General features: G+C 39.9%; 1 protein-coding gene and 1 long non-coding RNA gene across 2 annotated transcripts; both read right to left on the bottom strand.

Moving 5' to 3' along the window:
• Positions 1-77: 77 nt before the first annotated feature.
• kcnj14 (potassium inwardly rectifying channel subfamily J member 14) lies at positions 78-4554 on the bottom strand. Its single transcript, XM_026185960.2, has 3 exons — positions 2738-4554; positions 1491-1808; positions 78-441 (listed from the first exon to the last, which is right to left on the bottom strand). The coding sequence occupies exons 1-3, from the start codon at positions 3797-3799 to the stop codon at positions 211-213; spliced, it is 1611 nt and encodes a 536-aa protein (XP_026041745.1). The 5' UTR covers positions 3800-4554; the 3' UTR covers positions 78-210.
• Positions 4555-5816: 1262 nt separating this feature from the next.
• On the bottom strand, positions 5817-20404 carry LOC145431928 (uncharacterized). Its single transcript, XR_013912252.1, has 3 exons — positions 20267-20404; positions 6103-6211; positions 5817-5954 (listed from the first exon to the last, which is right to left on the bottom strand). It is a non-coding gene; the product is annotated as an uncharacterized LOC145431928 (long non-coding RNA).
• Positions 20405-24022: the final 3618 nt, after the last annotated feature.

Genomic DNA, 24022 nt, shown 5'->3' with positions numbered 1-24022 from the left:
ACTAGGTCAGTGTACTAAACCCAACTCACCAAAAGAGTAACACCAAACTTGCTAATGTTCGCACTAAATATTTCTTCCTCTTCTGTAAATAGCGTTTCTTCCTATCCTTTATTGTACACTGGTTTATTCAAGGCTCTCTCTACTATTCTGTCTCCCATCATCATATCAGTTCATTCTCTGAAGTCGGTTTCCTGTCTTTTTGCCTTCCGTTCAGTTGTAGTGGAGATGTTCTGCCATGGATTGCCTCCGGGTCGGTGGGGAGGCAAACTCAAGGTTTTGACCCAGCTCACCGTCGGGGGAGGCAAGCTGCAGAGCTACTTCGTTCTCATAACAGAATGATGACCGTGAACTCTGAATGTATTTCTGCTCGGCCAGATCTTTAGCACTGCAGGAAGGTGTGTTCGGGATTTCATAGGTCCGATGGAAAAATGAGTAATCCACCTGGAAAAAAAGCATAGAGCAGTGACTTTTAATTAAATGCTCAAAAGGCTCAAAATGACAATACAACCCTGCTGATGTTTAGTTGAAGAATGTTTATTGCTGAATAGAAGACGCTACTTCTGAGTGCTTCCTTATTCACCTGCATGTTTGATTTGGCATATTTTTGTATGCTGATGCCTTTCAAGATCCAATCTTAAAGTGACTTTTGTTCTCTCCCAGGAGCAAAACAATACATATGTTATGTAATGTACAATTAGGGCTGATAGAGTTTTACTTTTGCTGATGCTTAATTTTAAAATCTGTGTAATGCTAAATTTCTGATGCTTTCTGGCTGATGAAGTCTGGCTGTTCTGGATTGCATCATCTCTTGGTTGTTTCTGTGCACAGTCGGGATTCTCGGTCTGCATTTTCACGTGCTTTGTCACATAGGTTGTCAAGCCTTTGGCCAAATATCTAGCTTCTACTTTGCAGACAGCAAGGAAACACACGTTAACACCAAACAACACGTCAACACATGCCAACTATTGAGAGTGAAAACATAACTTCTTGACTGTTATGAACACATTACCATGGTGGTGGTATTTCCCTGCATGTAGCTATGCTTGTTAATGTAAACATGCTGAAAGTAGCAAGTGTAAACACGAAAGTATGCAATCTGAGATATAACAGCAGAATTGAGGGAAGAGAATGACTCATAGCCTTTTCAATTAATGGTAACACAAAATGTTGCAGATTGACTAACTATTACCCAATCAGCAGCTCAGACAGGATTAAGTTGATTATCAAAGACTATCAAAGTTTTAAACATCAACTCCACTCTTTTTTTGGCACCACTGAGGCTTTGCTACTAAATGATAAATGGAGAAACACACTGAATTATATTTAGTTTGCTCAGCTTCACTCCTATTTTATCAAAAAACCTGGTAAAATATATATGACGTCAAGGCTATGCATCAGTGATGACGTAAAATGGTCTTAGATTTAAAGACTGGAAGCTGTGTCAGGATTAAATGGAAAAAAGAGTTTTCTGTCTGTACTTCTGTTTTCACCTGGTAGCCATCTTTCCTCTCAAAGAGCACTGGTTCAAAGCGGTGTCCCCAGAGGATTTCAGTAGCCAGATAGGAGCTGCGGCACTGCGTGGTCATGGCTGTGGCCTCCACCATGCCTTCAAGTATGACCACCACCTCCAGGTCAGAGTCGTTCTCCAGCGTTTTTTGGTCCATCTCAAAGAAAGGCGACTCTTCATTGATTTCATGGACAATTGTTACAGGCGAGACCAAGAAGATGCGGTCAGTGCCGGTGTCAAACCCCACGTTGATGTCCACGTTGTCCAGTGGGAGGTACTCTCCCTCTGGTGTCACCCTTGACTGGGAGCAGGTTTGAAATGTAAAAGTCATTATTTGGTCCATATCACATCCCACATTAGATATTTCAGTTCATTAAGGCTTTTGAGGAAATATTAAAAAGAAAACAGAAAGATTTTTATTATTGGAACAAAGGTTAATTAATTACATCGTGATATCACCTTGAAGGTAACACTTGACATTTTCTAAAGGTAATCTGATGAAAGCATTGTAAATTAATAATCTTACCCTGACCGAATTGTCTAGCATTTGGTTATTATATTCAGCTGAATCTCACTATGCACTTCTTTAGTCACCTTGCCAAGCCATAGGCTTATCACTCACCCAACCTTGCTTTTGAACAATATCCAGTTTTAGCACTCACAATTGTATTCCCTTCATCCTCAAACTTAATCCCATCTGCCCTGCCTAAACTTTGATATGGTCATGCTATTAAAAGAGATCAAATTCTCCACACTGCAGCCAAAATGTGCTACAGATTTTGATCCTACAGAAAATCCTGAGGGAACACACATGCAAACTACAGATATAAGGACAAACATTAGGGTAAACTTCAGTAGTCATAGAAAACAATCACAGAACCCACAGTGATACAGTATACAAGAGGAAATGAGATGACGAAGGACAATGGTCCTTAGTTAAAGAATTGTGGGCAAGTTAATCCATGGTAAATCTTCCTAACCCCTGAGGGAAAATAAAACAAGCTCTCATTAACTACGGTCCACAGAATACGGGCCAGATGGTCTCAGCCCTCTCTCTTTCTCTTTTTTTCCCTCCACTGCTCTATCACAGTAGCAACCTCTATTATTTGGTGCATTCCTGACTTTGACTCCGTTACAATCACCAGATAACTTCTTTGACCTTTTTCATGTCAGGGTTGTTTTCTGGCCTCTTTTTTCATCAGTATGATTATTTGTATTTTTTCCACTTACCTTTAGTAGTTGTGCTCTGACGTGTGCTTCTACCAGGTGGCTTTTGCGTAGGTTTCCGACCCTCCACATCATACAGAGTTTTCCATCTCTCAACGCCACAACAGCAGTGTTGGAGAACACCAGGGTCTCGTTGCGCTTCTTGGGCTTGGCAATCTTTGCCATGACTGCCCCGATGATGAAGGCGTCAATTATGCAGCCCACAATGCACTGCAAAACGACCGCCACCACCGCCAGGGGACATTCTTCGGTCACACTTCTGAAGCCATAACCGATGGATGTCTGCGTCTCCAAGGAGAACAGAAAGGCTGCCATGAAGCTGTTCACCTGGAAGAAGCATGGCTCCTCAACCACTGCCTCTCTATCAGACTCTCCTCCAGAGCCAGCATCTCCTGATCCCGGAGATGAACTTGAGCTGGAGGTAAGCCGAATGGAGAGGTCTCCATGTGCGGAGGCAATGAGCCAGAAGGCAAATCCAAAGAGCAGCCAGGAGAGAACGAAGGAGAGAGTGAAGATGACCAGCATCCATCGCCAGCGGATGTCCACGCAAGTGGTAAAGAGGTCACTGAGGTACCGCTGGCCCCTCTCGCTCATGTTGACAAAGGTGACGTTGCAGCGTCCGTCCTTGCCCACAAAGCGTTGTCGGGGCCGGCGGGTTGAGCGCCTATTGCGCCGGCGGCTGGTAGTGGAGGGGGAAGAGAGTGAATCCTGATCTGATGAAGAACGGCCTTCCCCTCTCCCTCCTACACTACTGCCTCTTCCACTCTTGGGCCCTGAACACATTCTTCCTCCTCTCAACCCACCTTCTCCTTCTGCATCTCCTCCAGCTGACTCTCCAATGGCACCATGCCTCCGGGCATTGTTGGTGTTGCTTTGAAGAGGCAGAGCTTTGCCATTGAGGGCATGGGTCGGAGAGGGGCTGGTTGGGGTCCCTGACCCCGCTGGGCTCCCCCCTCCGCCAGATGTATCTGCAGCACTCTGTGCTAGCCTCATGACCTCCTCCTCCTCCACTGGCCCATCCACCACAGCACTGAAGCGTCGTTTTACACGTGCTGCCCCCATCATCTGCTATGAGTTCTCTGTATTTATAAGTGTGCCTTGTTTATTGATGTAATGAATAAGCACCTCGATACCGTCAGTGAAATTATGTGTGGTGTTAATGTCACAGTCAGTCTCTTTTAATACAGAGATAATTGTAGGTCCATGGCGCCCAATGGTAACCAGAGGATAACACCCTCCAAGGCCATTGGTCAATCACTTTCTTCAGTGTCTCTTCCACAACTTTTTATTCTGTTACTCCGTACAGTCAGTCCTTTCAGTAATGGATTCCCAGCAAGCTAATGGGCTTTCTTGTAGTGTGAGTTCAGTAACAACCAATGACCTTAAATCACAGTCACTTTAGTGAAAGGAGGTGAGCTGAAAAGAATGACTTCAATAGCAGCCCAAAGAGTCCAACTCTGTGATCTGCAAAATTTCATTTGACAAGGAGTGGTAGAGCTGGGCTAACTTTGACATACATCAGAAAAACATGCAGGATTGGTTCTATATAGTTGAAAACACTAAAAGGATAGTCTTGAGGTTTTTTGCTTGAGCAGGACTCATTTGATAAACACTTCAAAAAATATAAGCTGATAATGCAATGGAGCAAGACAATGGGATAGAAATGTGATGATATACAACGTACGCAGAGAACACAAAGCCAAATTCAGGTCAAACAGTATGATAACTTCCAACATGCAGTTGAAACAAGAAAGAAACATGCCAATTCTTACGATCAAACTTCTCTCCACTTTCACAACCACTTGAGAAGGGCTTGAGGAAAAAGACAATACAAAACCATCAAATCTCTACTGTTATTATTTATCATTCATAATTCATTGCCAAGATATCTTGATTCGGCTGGCTTAAGCTATTCTCATCACTTTTTTTTCACAGATAAAGGAAATACAACTTTTGTTCCCAACACCAGGGACCCAACTGAAAAAAAAAAAACATGATTTGTTTGCCATTTCTTTTCCAATCATGTCACTGCCTTTACAATTTCACATGTTCTTTTTAAGTGTCTGCAAAACTGTTTAATGGCCATTGTCAGATTCTCAAAGAAGTATTTTGTGCACTGCCTCCTGGATAATATTGGCCAATAACTACATTTACAGCCACAACAAAGATATACCTCAACACAGCTCAGCGTTAGGGCTGAGAAATCACCTACGCCTGACAACAGATTAGAAAAAATGAAGAAAACAACAGAGGATGATTATTTTGACTATCTCTAAACTTACTTAGCTTTACGTGGAAGATTTATAAAGAGTCAAAAGTTGAGAACAGCAATCACCTGATTTGATCTGTTTTCTGCAGAGGTCAAGCTCCAGAGTTCACAGGTCAGGTGTATGTCTAAGCAGGAGGCTGTAACAGTTTTTGTGCCTTGTAGACTCTTACTTGGCATCCCTGTTTGAACCAGATCACGAAGGCTATTTGAGCATCAAAGAGGTTCCTCAAATAAAAAGTTATTTGCAGATATTAAAAAAAAGGAAACAAAAACAAAAACAAAAAACATCAGCATGCTAGAGAATCTTTAAAGTGAACCACAAGTTATCAACTAATGAGCATGCAAAAGTATACAAAATCATCAATATATCGAAATGATTACTAAAGGCTTAAGTTAAGCAAGAAAAACATGCAAATACATCTGATAATGAAAAGGATGTGCTTGTAATATTATCATTTACCTTGCCCAATCATTCCCAGAGACCCTTACAACTGAATCCTGACAGAGTGTAAAGATCATGCAACCCATAATCATTTAGTAACCAGTGAACAAAATCAGTTACTCAACCATAACCGTGCACTGCTGAAGGTACAGAGAGAACAGCAAAGCAAGAAGCAAGAGCTGTTGCTATAACTTTCCAAATACAGAGCAAGTCATTGCATCCAACCAGTAAAAGCAGGGTAAACAAAAAGTCTACAACAAATGAAAATGGGGGAAGAGATCCCTCCTGAAGTGAGAAGTAACATAGGGGTTCATCTTTGCTTGAGTGTTGGCCTCCTTTTTTGACACATGTTCAGTGAGAGCACTGAGCTTTGTTGATCTGAGGGAAGGGAAGAGTCACAGAAGAAGGAAATGAAAGAGTCTGCTTCTTATTCCGTTTCCCTTATTGAGGTTTCGGTGACTGTTCTGTATCCCTTTATGTTTGGATCATCACGCCTAACCCACTGCAGACTTAAAAAAGAAATTTTTAAGAAACAAACAGAAAGGAGAATATAAATGTGAAGGAAGTATCAGCACTAGTTTAAATTATCATGTTGCCAAGTCAAAAGGCAATGAGAAGCTAAACTGCTAAAATCTTGTTTGTCGATCAGACACTTACCTTTGTTAGTGTATCCCTCTGGTTTATCAAATGCAGTTCATTGGTTGCTTTTTTGTGGATAGTGTTAAGATGAAAAATCAGACCTTCTTGTAGCTTGACCCAGATGTACCTATCAGAGAAAAAGAGAAGAGAAACAAAGAGAAAAATGCATGTTTATATCCGCATGTTATGCAGCAATATTTGCAGTGACCATTAAAATGTATCCACCATTAAAAAATGTAAAAAACACAACACAAGAAGTAGCTCACTTATTTATACTTACAGAGGCAACTGAGAGGCCTATCTGCTAATCATCTGAAGTCTTGCAAATAGCTACTTGTGTTATAGAAAGAAATGGTAGAATATACTAAGTAATTGCATCTAACAAATGTCAACCCACTGGAAATTCTCAGCCTAACTTTAAACTATGACTTGAGTTTTCTAATTAGCCAATCACATGGTAGTAACTGAATGCTTTTAGGCTTGTGGACAGGATTGAGATGAGCTGCTGATGTTCAAACCGAGTATCAGAATGGGGAAGAAAGGTGATTTAAGTGACTTTGAATGTGACATGGTTGTTGGTGTCAGATCAGCTGGTGAGCATTTCAGAAACTGCTGATTTGCTGGAATTTTCCAGTCATCTCAAAGATTTACAGAAAATGTCCAGAAAAAGAGAAACTAACCAGCGAGCAGCATTTCTCTGGGTGAAAATTCACTGTTAATACCCAAGGTCAGAGAAGAATAGCCAGACTTAAAATAACTAAATAACCACTTGTTATGACCACAGTATGCAGAAGAGCATGCACAGCACGTCAAATCTTGAAGCAGATTGGGTATAGTGGCAGAGGACCAAACTGGATGCTGTCAGCAAAGAACAGGAAACTGAGGCTACGGTTCATATACCCTCACCAAAATCAGGCAACTTCCATTTGCAAGATTGGAAAAATGCTGCCTGCTCTGGTGAGTCTTAATTTCTGCTGCGATATTCAGATGGTAGGGTCACAAGTTAGCATAAACAACATGAACCATGCATCTATCTTGCCTTATGTCAGCAACTCAGGTTGCTTGGTGATGTAAATGGTGTGAGGGATATTTTCCTGGCACACTTGGAACCAAATGAGAACCATTTAATTGCCACAGTCTAGATTAGTCTGGTTGCTGATCATAAGCAACACTTTATTGAAACAGTGTAACCATCTTCTTATTCACATCATTAATAAGCGGCCATCAAATCTGCAGCAACTGTGTGATGCTGACATGTCCATATGAAGCTAAATCTCTAATAATGTTTCTAGCATCTTGTTGAATTTATGCCACGAAGAATTAAAGCAGATCTGAAGGCAAAAGGGATCCAACTCAGAATTAGCAAGGTGTAACTAATGAAGTGGCAGATGAGTCTATATTAGTATGCAAAAAGCTGTGCATAAGCAATTAAAAATAAGTCAGTACCATTGATGGAGCTCTGATACCATGATTTACTCTTGTGATGCTTGAATATAAAGAGCAGTGGCTCCAGTTTAATAGGGTGAGCTATACTGCAGAATGTGACATTTATTTAAAAAAGCAGGAATAAAGAAATAAGTCATTAAGTTCATAATAACACTTAATTCATCAATGTTCAGCAATGATATTATTGTTTTTGTAACCTACTGGTAACAGCACCTGAAGATGAAAATACAGATCAAATAGACAAGACAAAGTTCACATAGCTAGTTTACTGCAATTGTTAGACATCTATCTGCAGCCTTGAAAAACTCACTACAAGCTACATGTAGTCCACTTTCAGAATTAATGCAGGAGAAGTAATCACTCCTGCAGCACAATCATCCCCACTGAGAAATATTCACCTCATTTCCAACACGATGCCAGCTACAACAACAATTATAAATGCACATTAGCATTTATGTTAAAAGGTAATAATCTGGTGCAATACAGAAAACTTCCACTGAAAGTACAAAGGAACAACAGAGGGACACCAAATATACTAATATGACAGTATGTGTCAGTATGAGTATCATCCTGCTTTGAGAGCTGCATCCAAATGCGTCTTTATGCTCCTGGCACATCCTCATGTAGAAACTGATATATAACATGTGACTGCAACACTGTGGAAATTGTTCGAACGCCAGACTGAAATCAAAATGAACCCTAAAGTCTTTTATGGTCAAATTTTACACCAAACTGCACACTAACATTATGATAATGTGATTTACGATTTACATGCTTATGCTGCCCAGTGTTTACTTAATAAAGAAATAACCCAGTAGGCAGTCCTGACCTTCATACTTCTACTGTAACTCGTGCCAACCAAAGAACAAGTTCTCACATCGGCTATCTCTGGGCTGACTTGTCATTTGATGACTCGCAACAGCCACTGGAGTAGGCGATGAGAGAGGCGTGCATGTGGCTGATATGAGAGTGTATGTATCGTTGTGTTGCCTAACCTTATCGTGTTGAGGTGCCAAATATCTCAAATGATTCCTCATACAAGAGCATTCATGGAGGGCTGTGTGGGAAAATTACATGTGTGAAGTTGTTGCTTCCAGAGAAGCATCTCATCTGCAGCCCTGCAGCTGGGCAACGTGATCAGACTAATCATCTCTGTCAGTCCTTTGACCAAACAAATCCAAAAAGCCATTCGGAGTAGACATCAGTGAAGAAGAACATAAAAAATAAAAAACTGTGTAACTGTACAAAACTGTTATCCTATTGGATAGACATGGAGTATGGAAAGAAAACTGGGAATGTCTTTGAAAATGGACCCTTCATCTCTACTTCCAGAATATCAAAAATTGTTAAAGCCTGCTCGAATGGGTGTTATGATGTCCTTCCATATACTGTAAAGAAAAACATTTTTATGTCTTGGAAAGTCTTTCCGCTGGTATATTTGACTTGCTTGTTGCATTCAAGGGAAAAGTTTTTGCTTTGCTAACTCTTGAGTCATTTCGGTGGTTTGAAATCTCATCAGCGACTGCAAACCTTTGGTGCCTGTTTACAACAAGGTCACTGCTGATCACATCTGTCACTGCTTGGTTTGATTCATACAGACCAGGTGTTGTGTTGTGCTGAGCCATTTGTTGTAACAATAAATACAATATAGATATATTTTTTTTAATTCTCCTGTGATATTAACTTTTTTAATTAAGCAAACAAAGAGAAACCTTACAGAAATACCAGCATATGTAACTGTAGCATCAAAATGATAACCCAACAACTTTCGTAATAATGTCCTTTATAATCTAGGGAGTGTTAGACTGTTAATAATGACATTTTGAGCATATCCACAGGTTGTTAGTGCTTGGAATAGCTTTGATCTCAACATTAACCCACTGACTTGACAGAACAGGTGCTTTAATGATTGCATTTATCGTTCCCGTGCAGGACCACACTAATCCACTCTCACCACCTACTTTTCTGTGCTTTCTTTCACACCAGGTCTCTCATGATTTATTTTGCCGGTCTCTGGCACCTCCCCTGTCCCCGTTCTATCCAGATTATCTTGGCATATTAAAGTGTTATGTGGCCAGATTAGATTTGCAAAGGATATGATTCGACTGTCATTGAAAGATGTATTGAATAAACTTCACGTTGCAGTACCATAAGTATTTTTGCCTCTTCTGGTACACGGCGGAGCCGCCCTATTTCCTTTTTTCTTCAAGAAAACAATGAGCCAGAAATTTTCGCATCCCATTTTTGGTCTTTAAGGTATTTAGGTTTTATCACCATTGTGAATACAGCATACAACACAGAACCTAGTGAGCCTCTACATTGTGAAGCCACAGTAATATAGAGGGACATCAATAAGTCATATTGATCAATGGAGGTCAGAAACCAGGACACGGATTGGGTCTTTGTCCCTCTCTCGCAACATCCCTTGGCTCATTGTCAAGCCATTTTCTCTCCATGTCTTTTATTTAGGCTTAATTTATATATGAAACCTCACAATGCAAGGCAGATTTTAATCATGTTCTATATGCACAAAGAAATTTCTCCAGAAAATCTATAAGCAAAGCCTGAAAATATAAGTACGTAAATGCACAACACTGCTGTGACCTTTTTTCCAGATCTAATCAATAATTTATGTTACAATAGCTACAGCTGGCAGGTGTTCACATTACCAAACAGTAACAGTTACATCAGAATATTAAGTAATATTATAATTGAGAAAGAACTGGGATTAAACCTGGATTTATAATGAGGGGGTGCCCTGTGGTCATAAGTGGTCATCAGCAACAGGAAAGGGAAAATTCAGCATGTACAAGAATTAATCTTACAGATATCTTTGCAGTTTCTTGTTATTTGTGTTATTTAAATGCAGTTATTTCTATGACAAAAACTTCTTTGAGAGAATGGAAATTCCTTCTCTGCAGAAAAAAAACCCCTACAGAAATGCTATTTTGGAATAAAAAAGGTCATCTATGGGGAGATTTTTAGTAAAAATGATTTGACAGACTGTATATAAAATATAACTGTCTGCTTTGAATGTGTGCATGCAAAACAAACAGCTACTCATAGGACAAGTCTGTTAGTATATATTTGTGCCAAAGATGCAAGAGAAAGAGAGAAGCAAAATATATGAAATAGTTAACATGGCTTTAATACACGATGCTATAACTTTGCATTAACTAGCCATGAATTTATTATGATATTAAACTGAAATTAAATAAGCTTGCTCCACAGTTCAGTTTTAACTTGAGCTTTTTCAAGTAAACATCTCCTTAAAAACAAATGGATCAAATGCATTTCAGCAGAATAAGGGGAGCATAGAGAACATTGGACAGGTGGTGTTACTGTGTTGTCTGATTCATGTTTACACTGATGGAGAAAGACGTGAGGCTGAACATTTCCTAATGATCCCCAAGAGTAACCGTGCTCTGAATATACACTATGGGACCCCAGCCCATATTAACCTTTAAGTAAGATCACTGCTTGACTCATAGTAAACAGTTTTAACAGGGGACATAGGAGTTCATACTTTTTCCTGGATCCTACCTTACCTGCAGTGCAGCCAGACTGCTAACATTTCAGCTGGAGCTAATGAATTTTTAAATGTATGTCAGGAGAAAAAGACCCTTAAAATTTGGAACATTGTTTTCCAGTAAAAGAGATGTTTTACTGTGCACAGCTAGGGTGAAGTAGTTACCAATTTTCTGCCAGCCAATGTGCACACACCCTGCTACAGCAGCATCTGATCATAAGCACAAGCATGTGATCATCCTGGCATTCAGCCTTATTCCATCTAATTGAAAATTTACTGCTTCCGGTCCTCGCTCAGCTGTTCGCTGTGACAGAGGTCATTGTGTGATGACAACCAAATGTTAATCTCGGAGTTAAGACAGCGCATAAAGCAATGTGGTGGTTAAAACGCAACACAGCACTTTTCTAATTAAGAAAATACTCAGAAGGCTGAAAAGCATGCAGACAGGACCGATAATGTTAGAACCAACATCAGTATGTTCACACTGCTTCTAATCCCCCATTTTATCTTATACATATTATATTAAAACAAAAAAATGACTGCCCCATACTGGAGAGAAATCTAAAAATGGTGTTGTACCCTGCCACCGCTAATACACATGACCCCACGCGTGCAGACATACCCCGGCATCCAATGAATATGCAGAGCTTTAACTGATCTGTTCAAAGCACAAACAACGATTCAGTGAGGCCATATGCAGTAAAGGCGACACTATACAGGGAGTGCAGAATTATCAGGCAAGTTGTATTTTTGAGGAATAATTTTATTATTGAACAACAACCATGTTCTCAATGAACCCAAAAAACTCATTAATATCAAAGCTGAATGTTGTTGGAAGTAGTTTTTAGTTTGTTTTTAGTTTTAGTGTGTGATGGAGCATTGTCCTGCATGAAAATCATGTTTTTCTTGAAGGATGCAGACTTCTTCCTGTACCACTGCTTGAAGAAGGTGTCTTCCAGAAACTGGCAGTAGGACTGGGAGTTGAGCTTGACTCCATCCTCAACCCGAAAAGGCCCCACAAGCTCATCTTCGATGATACCAGCCCAAACCAGTACTCCACCTCCACCTTGCTGGCGTCTGAGTCGGACTGGAGCTCTCTGCCCTTTACCAATCCAGCCACGGGCCCATCCATCTGGCCCATCAAGACTCACTCTCATTTCATCAGTCCATAAAACCTTAGAAAAACCAGTCTTGAGATATTTCTTGGCCCAGTCTTGACGTTTCAGCTTGTGTGTCTTGTTCAGTGGTGGTCGTCTTTCAGCCTTTCTTACCTTGGCCATGTCTCTGAGTATTGCACACCTTGTGCTTTTGGGCACTCCAGTGATGTTGCAGCTCTGAAATATGGCCAAACTGGTGGCAAGTGGCATCTTGGCAGCTGCACGCTTGACTTTTCTCAGTTCATGGGCAGTTATTTTGCGCCTTGGTTTTTCCACACGCTTCTTGCGACCCTGTTGACTATTTTGAATGAAACTCTTGATTGTTCGATGATCACGCTTCAGAAGCTTTGCAATTTTGAGACTGCTGCATCCCTCTGCAAGATATCTCACTATTTTTGACTTTTCTGAGCCTGTCAAGTCCTTCTTTGCCAAAGGAAAGGACGTTGCCTAATAATTATGCACACCTGATATAGGGTGTTGATGTCATTAGACCACACCCCTTCTCATTACAGAGATGCACATCACCTAATATGCTTAATTGGTAGTAGGCTTTCGAGCCTATACAGCTTGGAGTAAGACAACATGCATGAAGAGGATGATGTGGACAAAATACTCATTTGCCTAATAATTCTACACTCCCTGTACTACAGTCAACGTGTAGGATACATACATTATATGAATGAAGAGTCAAACTGCAGCTTAAAATCGTTATTGTTTATTCTTATAAACTAAAAATAATCCTCTTCAGCTATCGGATAATGTGCAACACCATCTCCTACCTCCATCTCCTCCAACCGACAATCATAACATGCACCCCAGCAACATGCCGGTGCTAGTTCAATTTCAAGAACCTCTAAGACTAATACAACGATTAAGAACAGGAGAGTAAAATTACAGGATACTTTTAGATATGGCAACAAACAACGATAATATTGTGACATAAATGCAGAAAACAGGAAGAGAAGCTTTATCAAAAATGTCAGAAATAGCATCAAATACGACTTCCGGTTGAGCTTTGATGGAGTAGGACGCGAGTCTGGGAGCTCCCGCCGATTTCGATTAAATTGTTATTTATTCGCGCGTTTTGGCCGTATTTTCAGTCCTGTTTTGGTTTGTGGATTGTCTTGTTGAGAAGTTTTACTCGGGCCGGCGTAAAATGGCAGCAAAAAATGTTAAAACCCGCAGTACTATTCAGACACAACTGAGGCCTAGTTTGCAAACCGCGACCACACCCTCGAGTGAGCCGTCGTCTCCTGCAAAGCCTCCCACATGTCAAGCTAATCCTGATATTGAGGCTCTCAAGGTCGAGTTGCTGGCTTCGCTGAGGAAAGATATCGCCGACATCTTTAAAAAGGAACTTCAGGATACTCTGGGTGATGCTTTGTCTACCATTAAGTTCGACCTGCAGGCGGTGAAGACGCAGCTGGCGATCGATAAAGCTGCAAATGACGCTACCATGTCTGAGCTAAAAGGTACGGTGAAGGAGATGGAGCACGCACTTACTGTCTGCTCTGATGATATAGCTGAGATGAAAAACACTATCAAGGGTCTCACAGCTCATGTAGCCAAGCTGGAAAGTAAGTGTGAAGATTTGGAGTCCAGATCGCGGCGCAACAATGTTAGGATAGTGGGAGTACCGGAGGGACCTGACACGTGCACCACTGCCGCCGTAGCTTCCTTGCTAAAAGAAGCATTTGATCTGGGGAAGGAGCCGCTTTTGGATCGTTCGCACAGGACCCTCCAACCCGCACCTAAGCCTGGCGACCGTCCACGAGCCATTGTATGCAGGTTTCATTACCACACTGACTGTGTCGACATTTTACGACGTGCTAGAGAACGCCGACAGATTAAAGTTGGAGATCGGACCATCTCAGTCTTCCCCGACTACACCGCCAGGGTGGCACGGGCTCGTGCTGCATTCAACACGGTCAGGCAGCAACTCCGTGACATTGACGGTGTTCGGTATGGCCTGCTTCATCCAGCGCGACTCCGCATCACATATAAGGGTGTCGAGAAGGACTTTGTTTCGGCAGAGGAGGCCAGTGATTATGTCAAAACTTTGATTTCTGGGTGAGCCTCGTTAGCTCCTCAGTTTGATACTGTAATGCTGCTAAGGGTTCACGCTCTCCTTAGGTTTAACGCCACCTGTGCATTGTTTTCTTAGGCCATTGTGCTGGTTATTGTACTGTTGGTGTGCTGGTTCCTTTTATTTTCATTGTTATTTATTGAAACTGGATCATATAATATACTCTTGAACTTCGGACCAGTCCGGCACAATCTTCTCCAAGCTTGCTGCATTGATTTGCATAGGACCGAGTTGTTTTTAGTTTCTGTTAAATTTTTATTTATTTATTTTTTTGTTTGGTGGTTTTTGTTTTAATTGTTTATCTATTTATGTATGTTGTTTTTGTTTTTTTTAAATGTTATGCACTTTCGGTGATTTGTTGGAAAGTTCTCCTTCTGAGGAAGTCATATTTTGTACTGTGAGATCTTTTTTTGGTTGGTTGGTTTCCTTTTTATTTTTTCCCTTTTAAAAAAAAAAACATGTTTACTGTTACGCGCACACTGTTATACTGTAGAGAAGTTGGTGAGAGGTTATTTTTCCCTCTCTCGCTTTTATTTTTATTTAGACAACAATTAGTCCAGTCACTTCGGTGAATCATTTTTGCTACTTTGGGGGTACACTGCTGTCTCCTTTGTTCTGTTCTGTGGAGACTTGGGGGTGTATTTGTGTTCAGGGTTGGGTTGGGGGGGGGGGGCTGTCCCATTTCGGCTCTTCATGGCCACTGGCATTTTGGTTTGGTCTTTTTCCTCTTCCTTTTTGTAAATGGTTAATGGAAATATAGACCCCAGCATTGCTGGGTCAGGTATGCCTCTTAGATTCATTAGTTGGAATATCAGAGGTATGGGTAACCCTGTTAAGAGATCTAAGGTTTTTACTCACTTGAAACGTCTAAATTCTGACATAGCATTTTTACAGGAGACTCATCTTCGCATTAAGGATCATTATAGGTTATATTGCCCTTGGGTAGGTCAGGTCTTTCACTCAAATTTTAATTCGAAGGCTAGAGGAGTGGCCATTCTCATTAATAAGAAAGTTCAATTCACTTTGACCAATGTTGTCGCTGATAGGAACGGTAGATACATCATTGTTGCTAGTACCCTAATGCAGAAAAAGGTTTTGTTGGTAAATGTATATGCCCCGAATTTTGATGATGCTGAATTCGCTAATAGATTGCTGAGTAACATCCCCTTTCTGAATACACATTTGCTTATCCTTGGTGGTGATCTGAATTGTGTTTTTGATCCAATTTTGGATCGATCTAGTCCTCGTAATTTGACTCAATCATCTATGTCTAAAACATTCTCAGATTTTATGAAACAGAATGATCTTGTTGATCCATGGAGATTTCGCAACCCTTCAATCAAAAAATTTTCATTCTTCTCTCAGGTCCACCAGTCTTATTCCAGTATTGATTATTTTTTCATCGACAGAACTCTTAATTCATGTGTTAATTCTTCCGACTATTCTGGTATTGTAATATCTGATCATTCTCCTCTGCTATTGGATGTTCATCTTTCTACCCATAAACGTAGCCCTCCACTTTGGAGATTTAACTCTCTCCTTCTGGCGGATAAAGAATTTTGTGAATTTATTTCAGGCTCTATTGAGGAGTTCTTGTCCTTCAATCAGGATGATTCTGTCTCATATTCTCTGCTATGGGAGACTCTTAAATGCTACCTGAGAGTTCAAGCTATTTCTTACTCTGTCCGTGCTAATAAAAAGATTAATGCCAGGCTTAAAGAACTTATAGCTGCAATTAGTAACCTTGATCAAAGTTATACACTGAACCCTTCTCCAGAATTACTGAAGCAGCGCCTTGATTTGCAAGCAGAATTTGATCTTATGTCAACCAAAGAGGCTGAGCACTTATTACTATGCAGTCGTGGCTCATATTACGAATATGGTGACAAGGCTAGTCGCTTGTTGGCACATCAGTTACGACGTCAGGCCTCCTCGCGTGTGATCCCCATTATTAAACACTCTGATGACAATATTACTACAGATCCCTTGGAAATTAATTCTACCTTTAAAACATTTTACTCTTTGTTGTACAGGTCCGAATTTCCCACGGATAAAGCTAAAATGAATGCATTTCTTCATAATCTTTCAAACCCTGTTATTGGTGCTAATGATGCGGGGCAATTGGACTCCCCATTATCTGTTGAAGAAGTATTAAAAGCTATTACAGCTATGCAGTCTAATAAAGCCCCGGATGGGTTTCCAATTGAATTCTATAAAACATTTATTGGTAAATTGGCACCATTGCTTTTGTCTGTGTTTAACGAATCCTTGGAAACCGGTTCATTACCACCTACTTTCACACAAGCAACCATAGCGCTCCTTCTCAAAAATGACAAGGACCCAACCTCCTGTGGTTCCTACAGGCCATTATCTCTGCTTAATGCCGATGCAAAGGTATTGGCTAAAGTAATTTCATCTCGCCTTGAGGATGTGCTTCCTCGAATTATATCTGAAGAGCAGAATGGCTTTATAAAGGGACGGCAATTGTTTTTTAATACCCGTACACTCTTTAATGTTATTTACTCAAAGCGTCTATCTGAACTTCCTGAACTTGTGATTTCTTTAGATGCTGAAAAGGCTTTCGATAGGGTGGAGTGGGAGTACTTGTTTGCAGTTTTAGAGAAATTTGGTTTTGGTGATAAATTTATTTCCTGGATTCGGCTTCTTTATTCGTCCCCTAAAGCCAGTGTTCATACTAATGATGTTTACTCTGATTATTTTGCGCTGGGTCGTGGTTGTCGTCAAGGTTGCCCTTTGTCTCCCTTACTCTTTGCCATTGCCATCGAGCCTCTGTCTATTACATTGCGATCTTCTTCTGTATTCAGGGGAATCATCCGTAATGGAATTACACATAAAGTATCATTGTATGCGGATGACTTGTTATTATATATGACTGACCCCGCATGCTCCATCCCTGCTGTTTTAAGTATTCTGGAGAACTTCAGTTCGTTTTCAGGTTATAAATTGAATTTGGGGAAAAGTGAGTGTTTTCCTGTTAATACGGCAGCACGTCAACTTCAACAGTCCGATCTACCCTTTCGTCTCAGTCCGTCTGGGTTTAAGTACTTAGGGATTAACGTGACTCGCTCTCTAGCTGGCCTTAAATCAGCAAATTTGTCTCCTCTTATATCTAGGGTCACATCTGATATTCAAAGATGGGGTAATCTCCCCCTTTCTTTAATCGGTAAGATTAACGTTGTTAAAATGAACATCTTACCAAAATTTTTATTTTTATTTCAGTCAATTCCCTTATTTTTGCCGAAACATTTTTTTGTTTCACTGGACAAGATTATTGGTTCTTTCATTTGGGGAGGGAAGCCACCTAGGGTCTCTAAAACTTTGCTGCAGCGATGCAGATTTAGTGGAGGACTTGCATTACCTAATTTTTTAGTCTATTACTGGGCCGCTCACATCCATAAACTTTGCTACTGGCTAAAATCTTCTGGTTCCTCGTGGTGTAAATTGGAGCTATCATCATGTAAGGGCTCTTCTTTACCGGCTTTGCTCTATTCCTCTTTACCCGTGAGACCCTCTCTGTACACTGATAATCAGGTGGTTCTTAACACACTCAAAATCTGGTTTCAGTTTAGACGTCACTTTAATTTTGTAATGCCGTCTTCCTCGGGTCCTCTAAGCGAAAACCATTTGTTTCCCCCTTCACTTTTGGACTCGACATTTTCAGTGTGGTGTGACAAGGGTATAAAACAGTTCAAACATTTATATGTGGATGGTGTTTTCGATAGTTTTCCCAACTTGTCTTCTCGTTACAATCTCCCTGTTACCCATTTGTTTCGCTATTTTCAAATTCGAAATTTTGTTGCCAAGTGTTTCCCAAATTTCCCCTCTTTACCTCCAGAACAGCAGTGGGAAACTACGTTATCATTTGTTCCTCATCACAGAGGAACCATTTCGAAACTCTATGATGCTATTCTGTCTTTTAGTAACCACTCTAATGTTAAGCTTAAGCGTACATGGGAAGAAGAACTGGGATTTCGAATACATGAGGAGTCTTGGGAACGGGCTATAACGAGGATACGATCTTCCACCTCCTGTGCTCGTCTTGGACTTATTCAATTTAAGGTCATACACAGGGTGCATTTCTCTAAGTCTAGACTTTCTGAATTGTATCCAGAAGTGGAAAATAAATGTGATAAATGCCATGGTTCTCCTTGTCACCTTAGCCACATGTTTTTTCTGTGCCCTGAGCTACAAGGTTTCTGGAAAAGGTATTTTGCTATTATGTCAACTGTTCTTGGGGTAACTCTTCATCCTTGTCCTCTGATTGCTGTGTTTGGGATTCCTGCTCGCTCACTTACACTTGATTCCACACAAAGGGATATTATAGCCTTCACATCCCTATTAGCGAGACGTCTAATATTGTTGCATTGGAAGTCTGCTAAGTATCCTACTATTTCCCGGTGGCTTAAAGATGTCATGTTTTTTTTAAAACTTGAAAAAATTAAATATACGTTGAGAGGTTGCACAGCCAAATTTTTTCACAAGTGGCAACCCTTTATCTCTTATTTTGCTAGTCTAGAGGTATTGCCTGTTTAAATCTACTTTTGTTACTGTTATATTCCTCTAATATGTTTGATGGTTGTGTTGATCTGTGTGGGACTGGGGGGGTGGGGGGCGTTGTGTTTTGTTTTTTTTTGTTGTTTTTTTCATATATATGTGTGTGTGTGTGTGTGTGTGTGTGTGTGTGTGTGTGTGTGTGTGTGTGTGTGTGTGTGTGTGTGTGTGTGTGTGTGTGTTAATTTACTTAGGAAAATTAAGAAAGGTTGATTGTATTTCGGTAACTGCAAGTACTGTTTTCTTTTTTCAATAAAAATATTTTCCAAAAAAAGAAATGGCATCAAATACATATTTTAATATTTTTAGTGAATCATCCTGCTGACATTAATTAATTCTTATTTTTGATAACTGGTGATATGCTGTAATCTACAAAAGGAATCAAAACGTAACATCTGTAAACAGGTGTGTGTGTGTGTGTGTGTGTGTGTGTGTGTGTGTGTGTGTAATTACCAACAAGGAGGTTCTACCTAAATATACCGTCAAGCTGCATTGTGTGAGGTGAGCACAGGGTTGGAGCTTGACCCATGATGGGGAGAAATACTGAGCCACATTAACATCTGATTGTTTCCTTTTTCTCTCCCCTGTAACTTTCATTTCTCCCAACTTTATGGATGTTGCTGACGTATCTATCCGTCAATATCTTTTCACTATAAGAAACAAAATGCCAACTTTCAGTGCTATTTATGCACTGATCAGTTGTCTTAGTTTCCTTTACAGTCACCTAAAGGTCTTTAATGCTGTTTAAAAATTCAATCGGCTGGTGAAGAAAATGTTATCTCATAATCCCTTACTTTGGTCCAACCTGCGGTCCGACCACGTGCCACCCTCAAAAATCCTGATCCATGCCATGTCACTTTAACGTTGCTGTACCTACCAGTGCTGCCAGAAAATAAACCTGGTTGGAAATGATGGAGGCTGCATGTGTTTCACATTTGTACTCGTTTGTTGTTAAGTATTGCCTCATTTCAAAGCCTTAAAAAATACAGATGTGTTTCCTATCAGGTTATGACTCACAAAGGCAGAAAAGGATTAAAGTTTGGGTGCTCAAGGCAAACTTATCTCTCTGACATTGTTCGTTTTTCTTAAAAAACAAAACAAAACATTGGCTTCTTTATTTATTCCTCCAGTAATCCTCCAGTTCTGCACATTGTGAATTAAGGTGAAAATAAATTTAAATTCGAGATTTGACTATAAAACATCACACAGTGGTTTAAACCTGACACAGATATTTAAAGGTGCAGAAATGTGAGGGTTTTCAGAGTATTACAGTACGAAATAATATAAATATCGACAACTAAAATTACAGGCTGTTTGTAATCATAATTAGTGTCTGCGAACTTCCTTCAATCAGCAAAATTTAAGGAAAAGCAAAATTCAATCAGCACTTACCCTCTGCTGACAGCGTCCTCCCATGAAACCAGCGCCACGTCAGTTTGGTGCTTCGGGTTGTTTCCTTATTAAACCAGCCGCTGTTTGGTTATTTTTTTTAATGATTAATAGCCGCTGCGCGAGCTGACCCGTGCTGGCGCTCTGTCCGCGAGCCCTCAGGTCGCTGTTGTGCGCGTCCACCCTGCCGTGCTGTGCGCTCCCAACTAGACACGAGCACGCGCCTCGCCGGAATGCCGGAGTGACCTTGTCACACCAGCCTCAGAATTACAGTTTATATGGGTAATATCCCAACATATAGAACCCAAACACCGATTATTTTTTACATTCAAGTTATTTTTAGTGTTTTTATTATTACACGAATAGCTAGTTAAACAAGGAAGTTATTATTCTTTTTTTTTTTAAATAATAAACTCAGCTCATTTAACCTTATAAGGAGGCCAAGAAGTGATCCATGCCATAAGTTGCTGCTCTGCTGTAGCCGATGGGATCCTGATAAAATAAACTAAAAATAAAACAATCTATTTGTAATCCCTCTTTTTGGCTTTTTGTGTGTAGGAGACTTGTATTTTAAGTTAAATTTACAATAATTTAAGTAGAAAATGTGATCATTATTAGATTATTACAAAGAACAAAGTATTATTTTTTATGGTTATACTGATTATTTTTATGTTATATATATTTTTTACATTTTGGCTTGCATTAAAAGTGTCTTCTGTCTTTAATTTTAAGCATTACAAAAAAAAATCAAAAATAAATATCTGAAAGTAAATTGTAGGGACAGACAGAGAGCATCAGACAGTGACTATGTAACCGGAGTATTGAGTTAACTAGTTTGTGTGCGTCCGTGCATGTGTGTGAGTGTGTGTTTGTGCGTTTGCCTTTACTAATCTGATTTAATCTCAGTTAAGGAGGCCAAGAAGTGACCCATGTCATAAGCTCAGTCATTCTATGGAAACGGGGATCAGATTTTGGGGCAACAGCCAGAACAATCAACTGCATCCAACCAACGTGAGCCCATACACCTTTGGATGTTTTAAACCTAATGGTGTTCATTTATCTGCCTCACACGGCCACTGCTGAAGCTGTCTCGACAAGTATATGCAGTGGAAAATCAAAATGTCCTGACAAGTGAAAATGTTTAGTCAATGTATTATACATGTTGTATGTACAAAGTGTGTCTACAGAGTGTGTCTTTTTAAAAATAGGATAAGCGCTGGTGTAAAAACACTGTTGTAACTGTAATTGACCCATGGAAAACTCTCCGGGAGGAGGGGGGAAGAGTCACGCAGAAAGAGGGTGACGTGGGACGGCATGGTGATGTCAGGCTTTGCAAACTATCAGAAAAACACGAGTTTTAGAAAGAAACTCCAGGTTTTTATTAAGACAACAGAACATTGGTTTCAAAATTAATTTAAAGACATTTCTTTGCAATTTGGTGCCTTTTTAATGTGGTTCCTGGGCTTGCCCTTTTGGCCTTTGTGTTTAAAAGGCACAGACATCTGCTAATTCAAATAATCTTTGATGGTTATGGGTGTTAAAATGACATCATAACCATCTCGCCCTTCTCTCTGCTCTGTCCTCTTTCCATATAAACAATATTTTTAAAAGCCTGAAAATAGATAAATACATGTCAAACGGTCTTCTGGATCTTTTTGTGTTGTGTTATGATGCTGGTAAATTGTTGCAGCTGTTGTGGCTTAAAACAAACAGCGAGGAGAAATATGTACATCTGGAACAAAACTTTGCCTTTTACTTGTTTGGCAAGTAATGGTGCATTAAACCACCAGCAGTGCTCATTTCTGACTGCTAAACAGTGAGCCAACATTTCCACTGTTTAGCTTCAAATATGGCTTAGCTTCAGACACTGATATTTATTGTACAACAGTGATTTGGAAAGGTGATGGGGTGCTTGCTTGACTTTGGTTTTTACAGTTTGGAGGGAAATGTCTGCAGCAGGCTTGCAGTGTGAGAAGGAGAGCGACCACATATCTGAGGCTCAGGCAAATACTGCTTTAGCATGCTGGTTTGTTCCCACTGAAGGGTTGCATAATAGCCTGTTATATTATTATTGGATGGATGCATGGCGTTGCAGTACTGAATCTAAGCCACCAGTGGGCAGATTAAAACAATTTTTGCATCCATCAACCAACCTGCACTTTAAATGACTTAAAAGCTTTATACCCTAAACTGGTTTTTAGCTAATCAGACTACAGGGCTGCTAATTGACCAGGGGCAACACACACCTGGTTTCTGAGAGTGTAATTACAGGGGAAGATTTCAAATGAGCAGCTGTGCAGACACTAAAAGAGAAAAGCTTCACACCTTAGGTGTTTTATGACTTGAAAGAAGCTAGACAGACAGAAAATATCCCTACTTACACTTTTGTTTTCACAGAAATGCTTTTAAAGTTACGTGCTATTGTCTGTAACATGTGGATTGTTATTGAGAGTTTTCTCTGTAACACCTACAACATCTCATATGATGGCATTACTAAACAATCCCGCTTGCAAAGCAACAGTCCAATTCCCGGCTGGCTGCTATGATAACGTTCCACATGTGCCTGTGAAAGGCTGATCTGATTTCTGCAGATGGAGGAGCAAACTCCGGCTCAGTGTCATGTAACAACAAGTTCCAGATTTTGTTATGGTTGCAAAATGTCCAAATCTAATGCTCTGTGACTCCAGGGTTAGGCGAATACTTATTCAGTGTGCGGTGTTGCTTAACCTCCTAGGACCTGCCGTCCACATATGTGGACATCACATTTTGGGTTGTCTAGACCAAAATACTTAATTTTGTTCTACAAGCGCCTGATATCTACTTACGAGGACGTTATGCTGCCACTGTTCTATCAAAATTTAAAACGAATGTCCTCACATGTGGATCTCCTTTTAAAAAAAAAACGAAATTTAGGTAAAAAAAAAAAAAGAAAAATCTGGTAATTCTTTGTTTTTACATTCATCAGGTCCCAATCAACCCAAATAGCAAAGAAAAATTAAAAATGCATGCCATGAAAGAGTTCGGGAGAGGTTAAATCTTCTTGTGGGCACAGAACAAAAGAAATGTGACTGAAAGTAAGTGTAGGAATCTTACATACCCTGTATGTAAGGTTAAAAAACATCTAGTTTGAATTAGTTTGTTTAATTTTATTTTTTCTTTAACAATAAATATATGATTCACATTAAATTATGAGCACCAAAATCCAGCATGTAAATGTGCCTGATTTGGAAATAATTTCATCTGCAGGCATCTAAGCACATATGAGATCCAGAAGACTAAATATAAACTAAATATTAAACATCAAACACTGAAGAACATTTATGAAAACTCACACAAAAAGACATTAACATAATTTTTAACTAAGAACAGACAGTAAAAATAGAGTTAGGGTGACATCACCTCAGATCACGAGTATCCAGTTTGCTGCTGTATAGGTCTGGGGAAGGAGTTAAGAGATTTTGTGCTCCTTAATTGTGAGGGTATAGTGTTCCAGGTATAATACTCAATAGGACCAAATGCACAAAAGCACTGCTTCTGAAAAAGGACTGTCTAGAAAATTCTCTAGTAGATTTATTTTGAATTTGTTCAATCAGTTCATTAAGACGGGGGAGAAACTGGGACTGTTGAAGGCCACAAATAAAACATCTGCAAATGTAATTTTTCCACTTTAAGGGTAAATAAAAGTGTTTGTGTTTTATTTTTAAGCTGCGACACCATGAGTGCAATAGGATGAAGACATGAACGTGCCAACATGAATAA

This window comes from Astatotilapia calliptera, chromosome 11 (genome assembly GCF_964374335.1).
Source record: "Astatotilapia calliptera chromosome 11, fAstCal68.1, whole genome shotgun sequence".
In the NCBI taxonomy this organism is placed as follows: Eukaryota; Metazoa; Chordata; class Actinopteri; order Cichliformes; family Cichlidae; genus Astatotilapia; species Astatotilapia calliptera.
The sequence above is the reverse complement of the archived record's forward strand: the minus strand, read 5'-3'. Positions and strand labels throughout refer to the sequence as shown.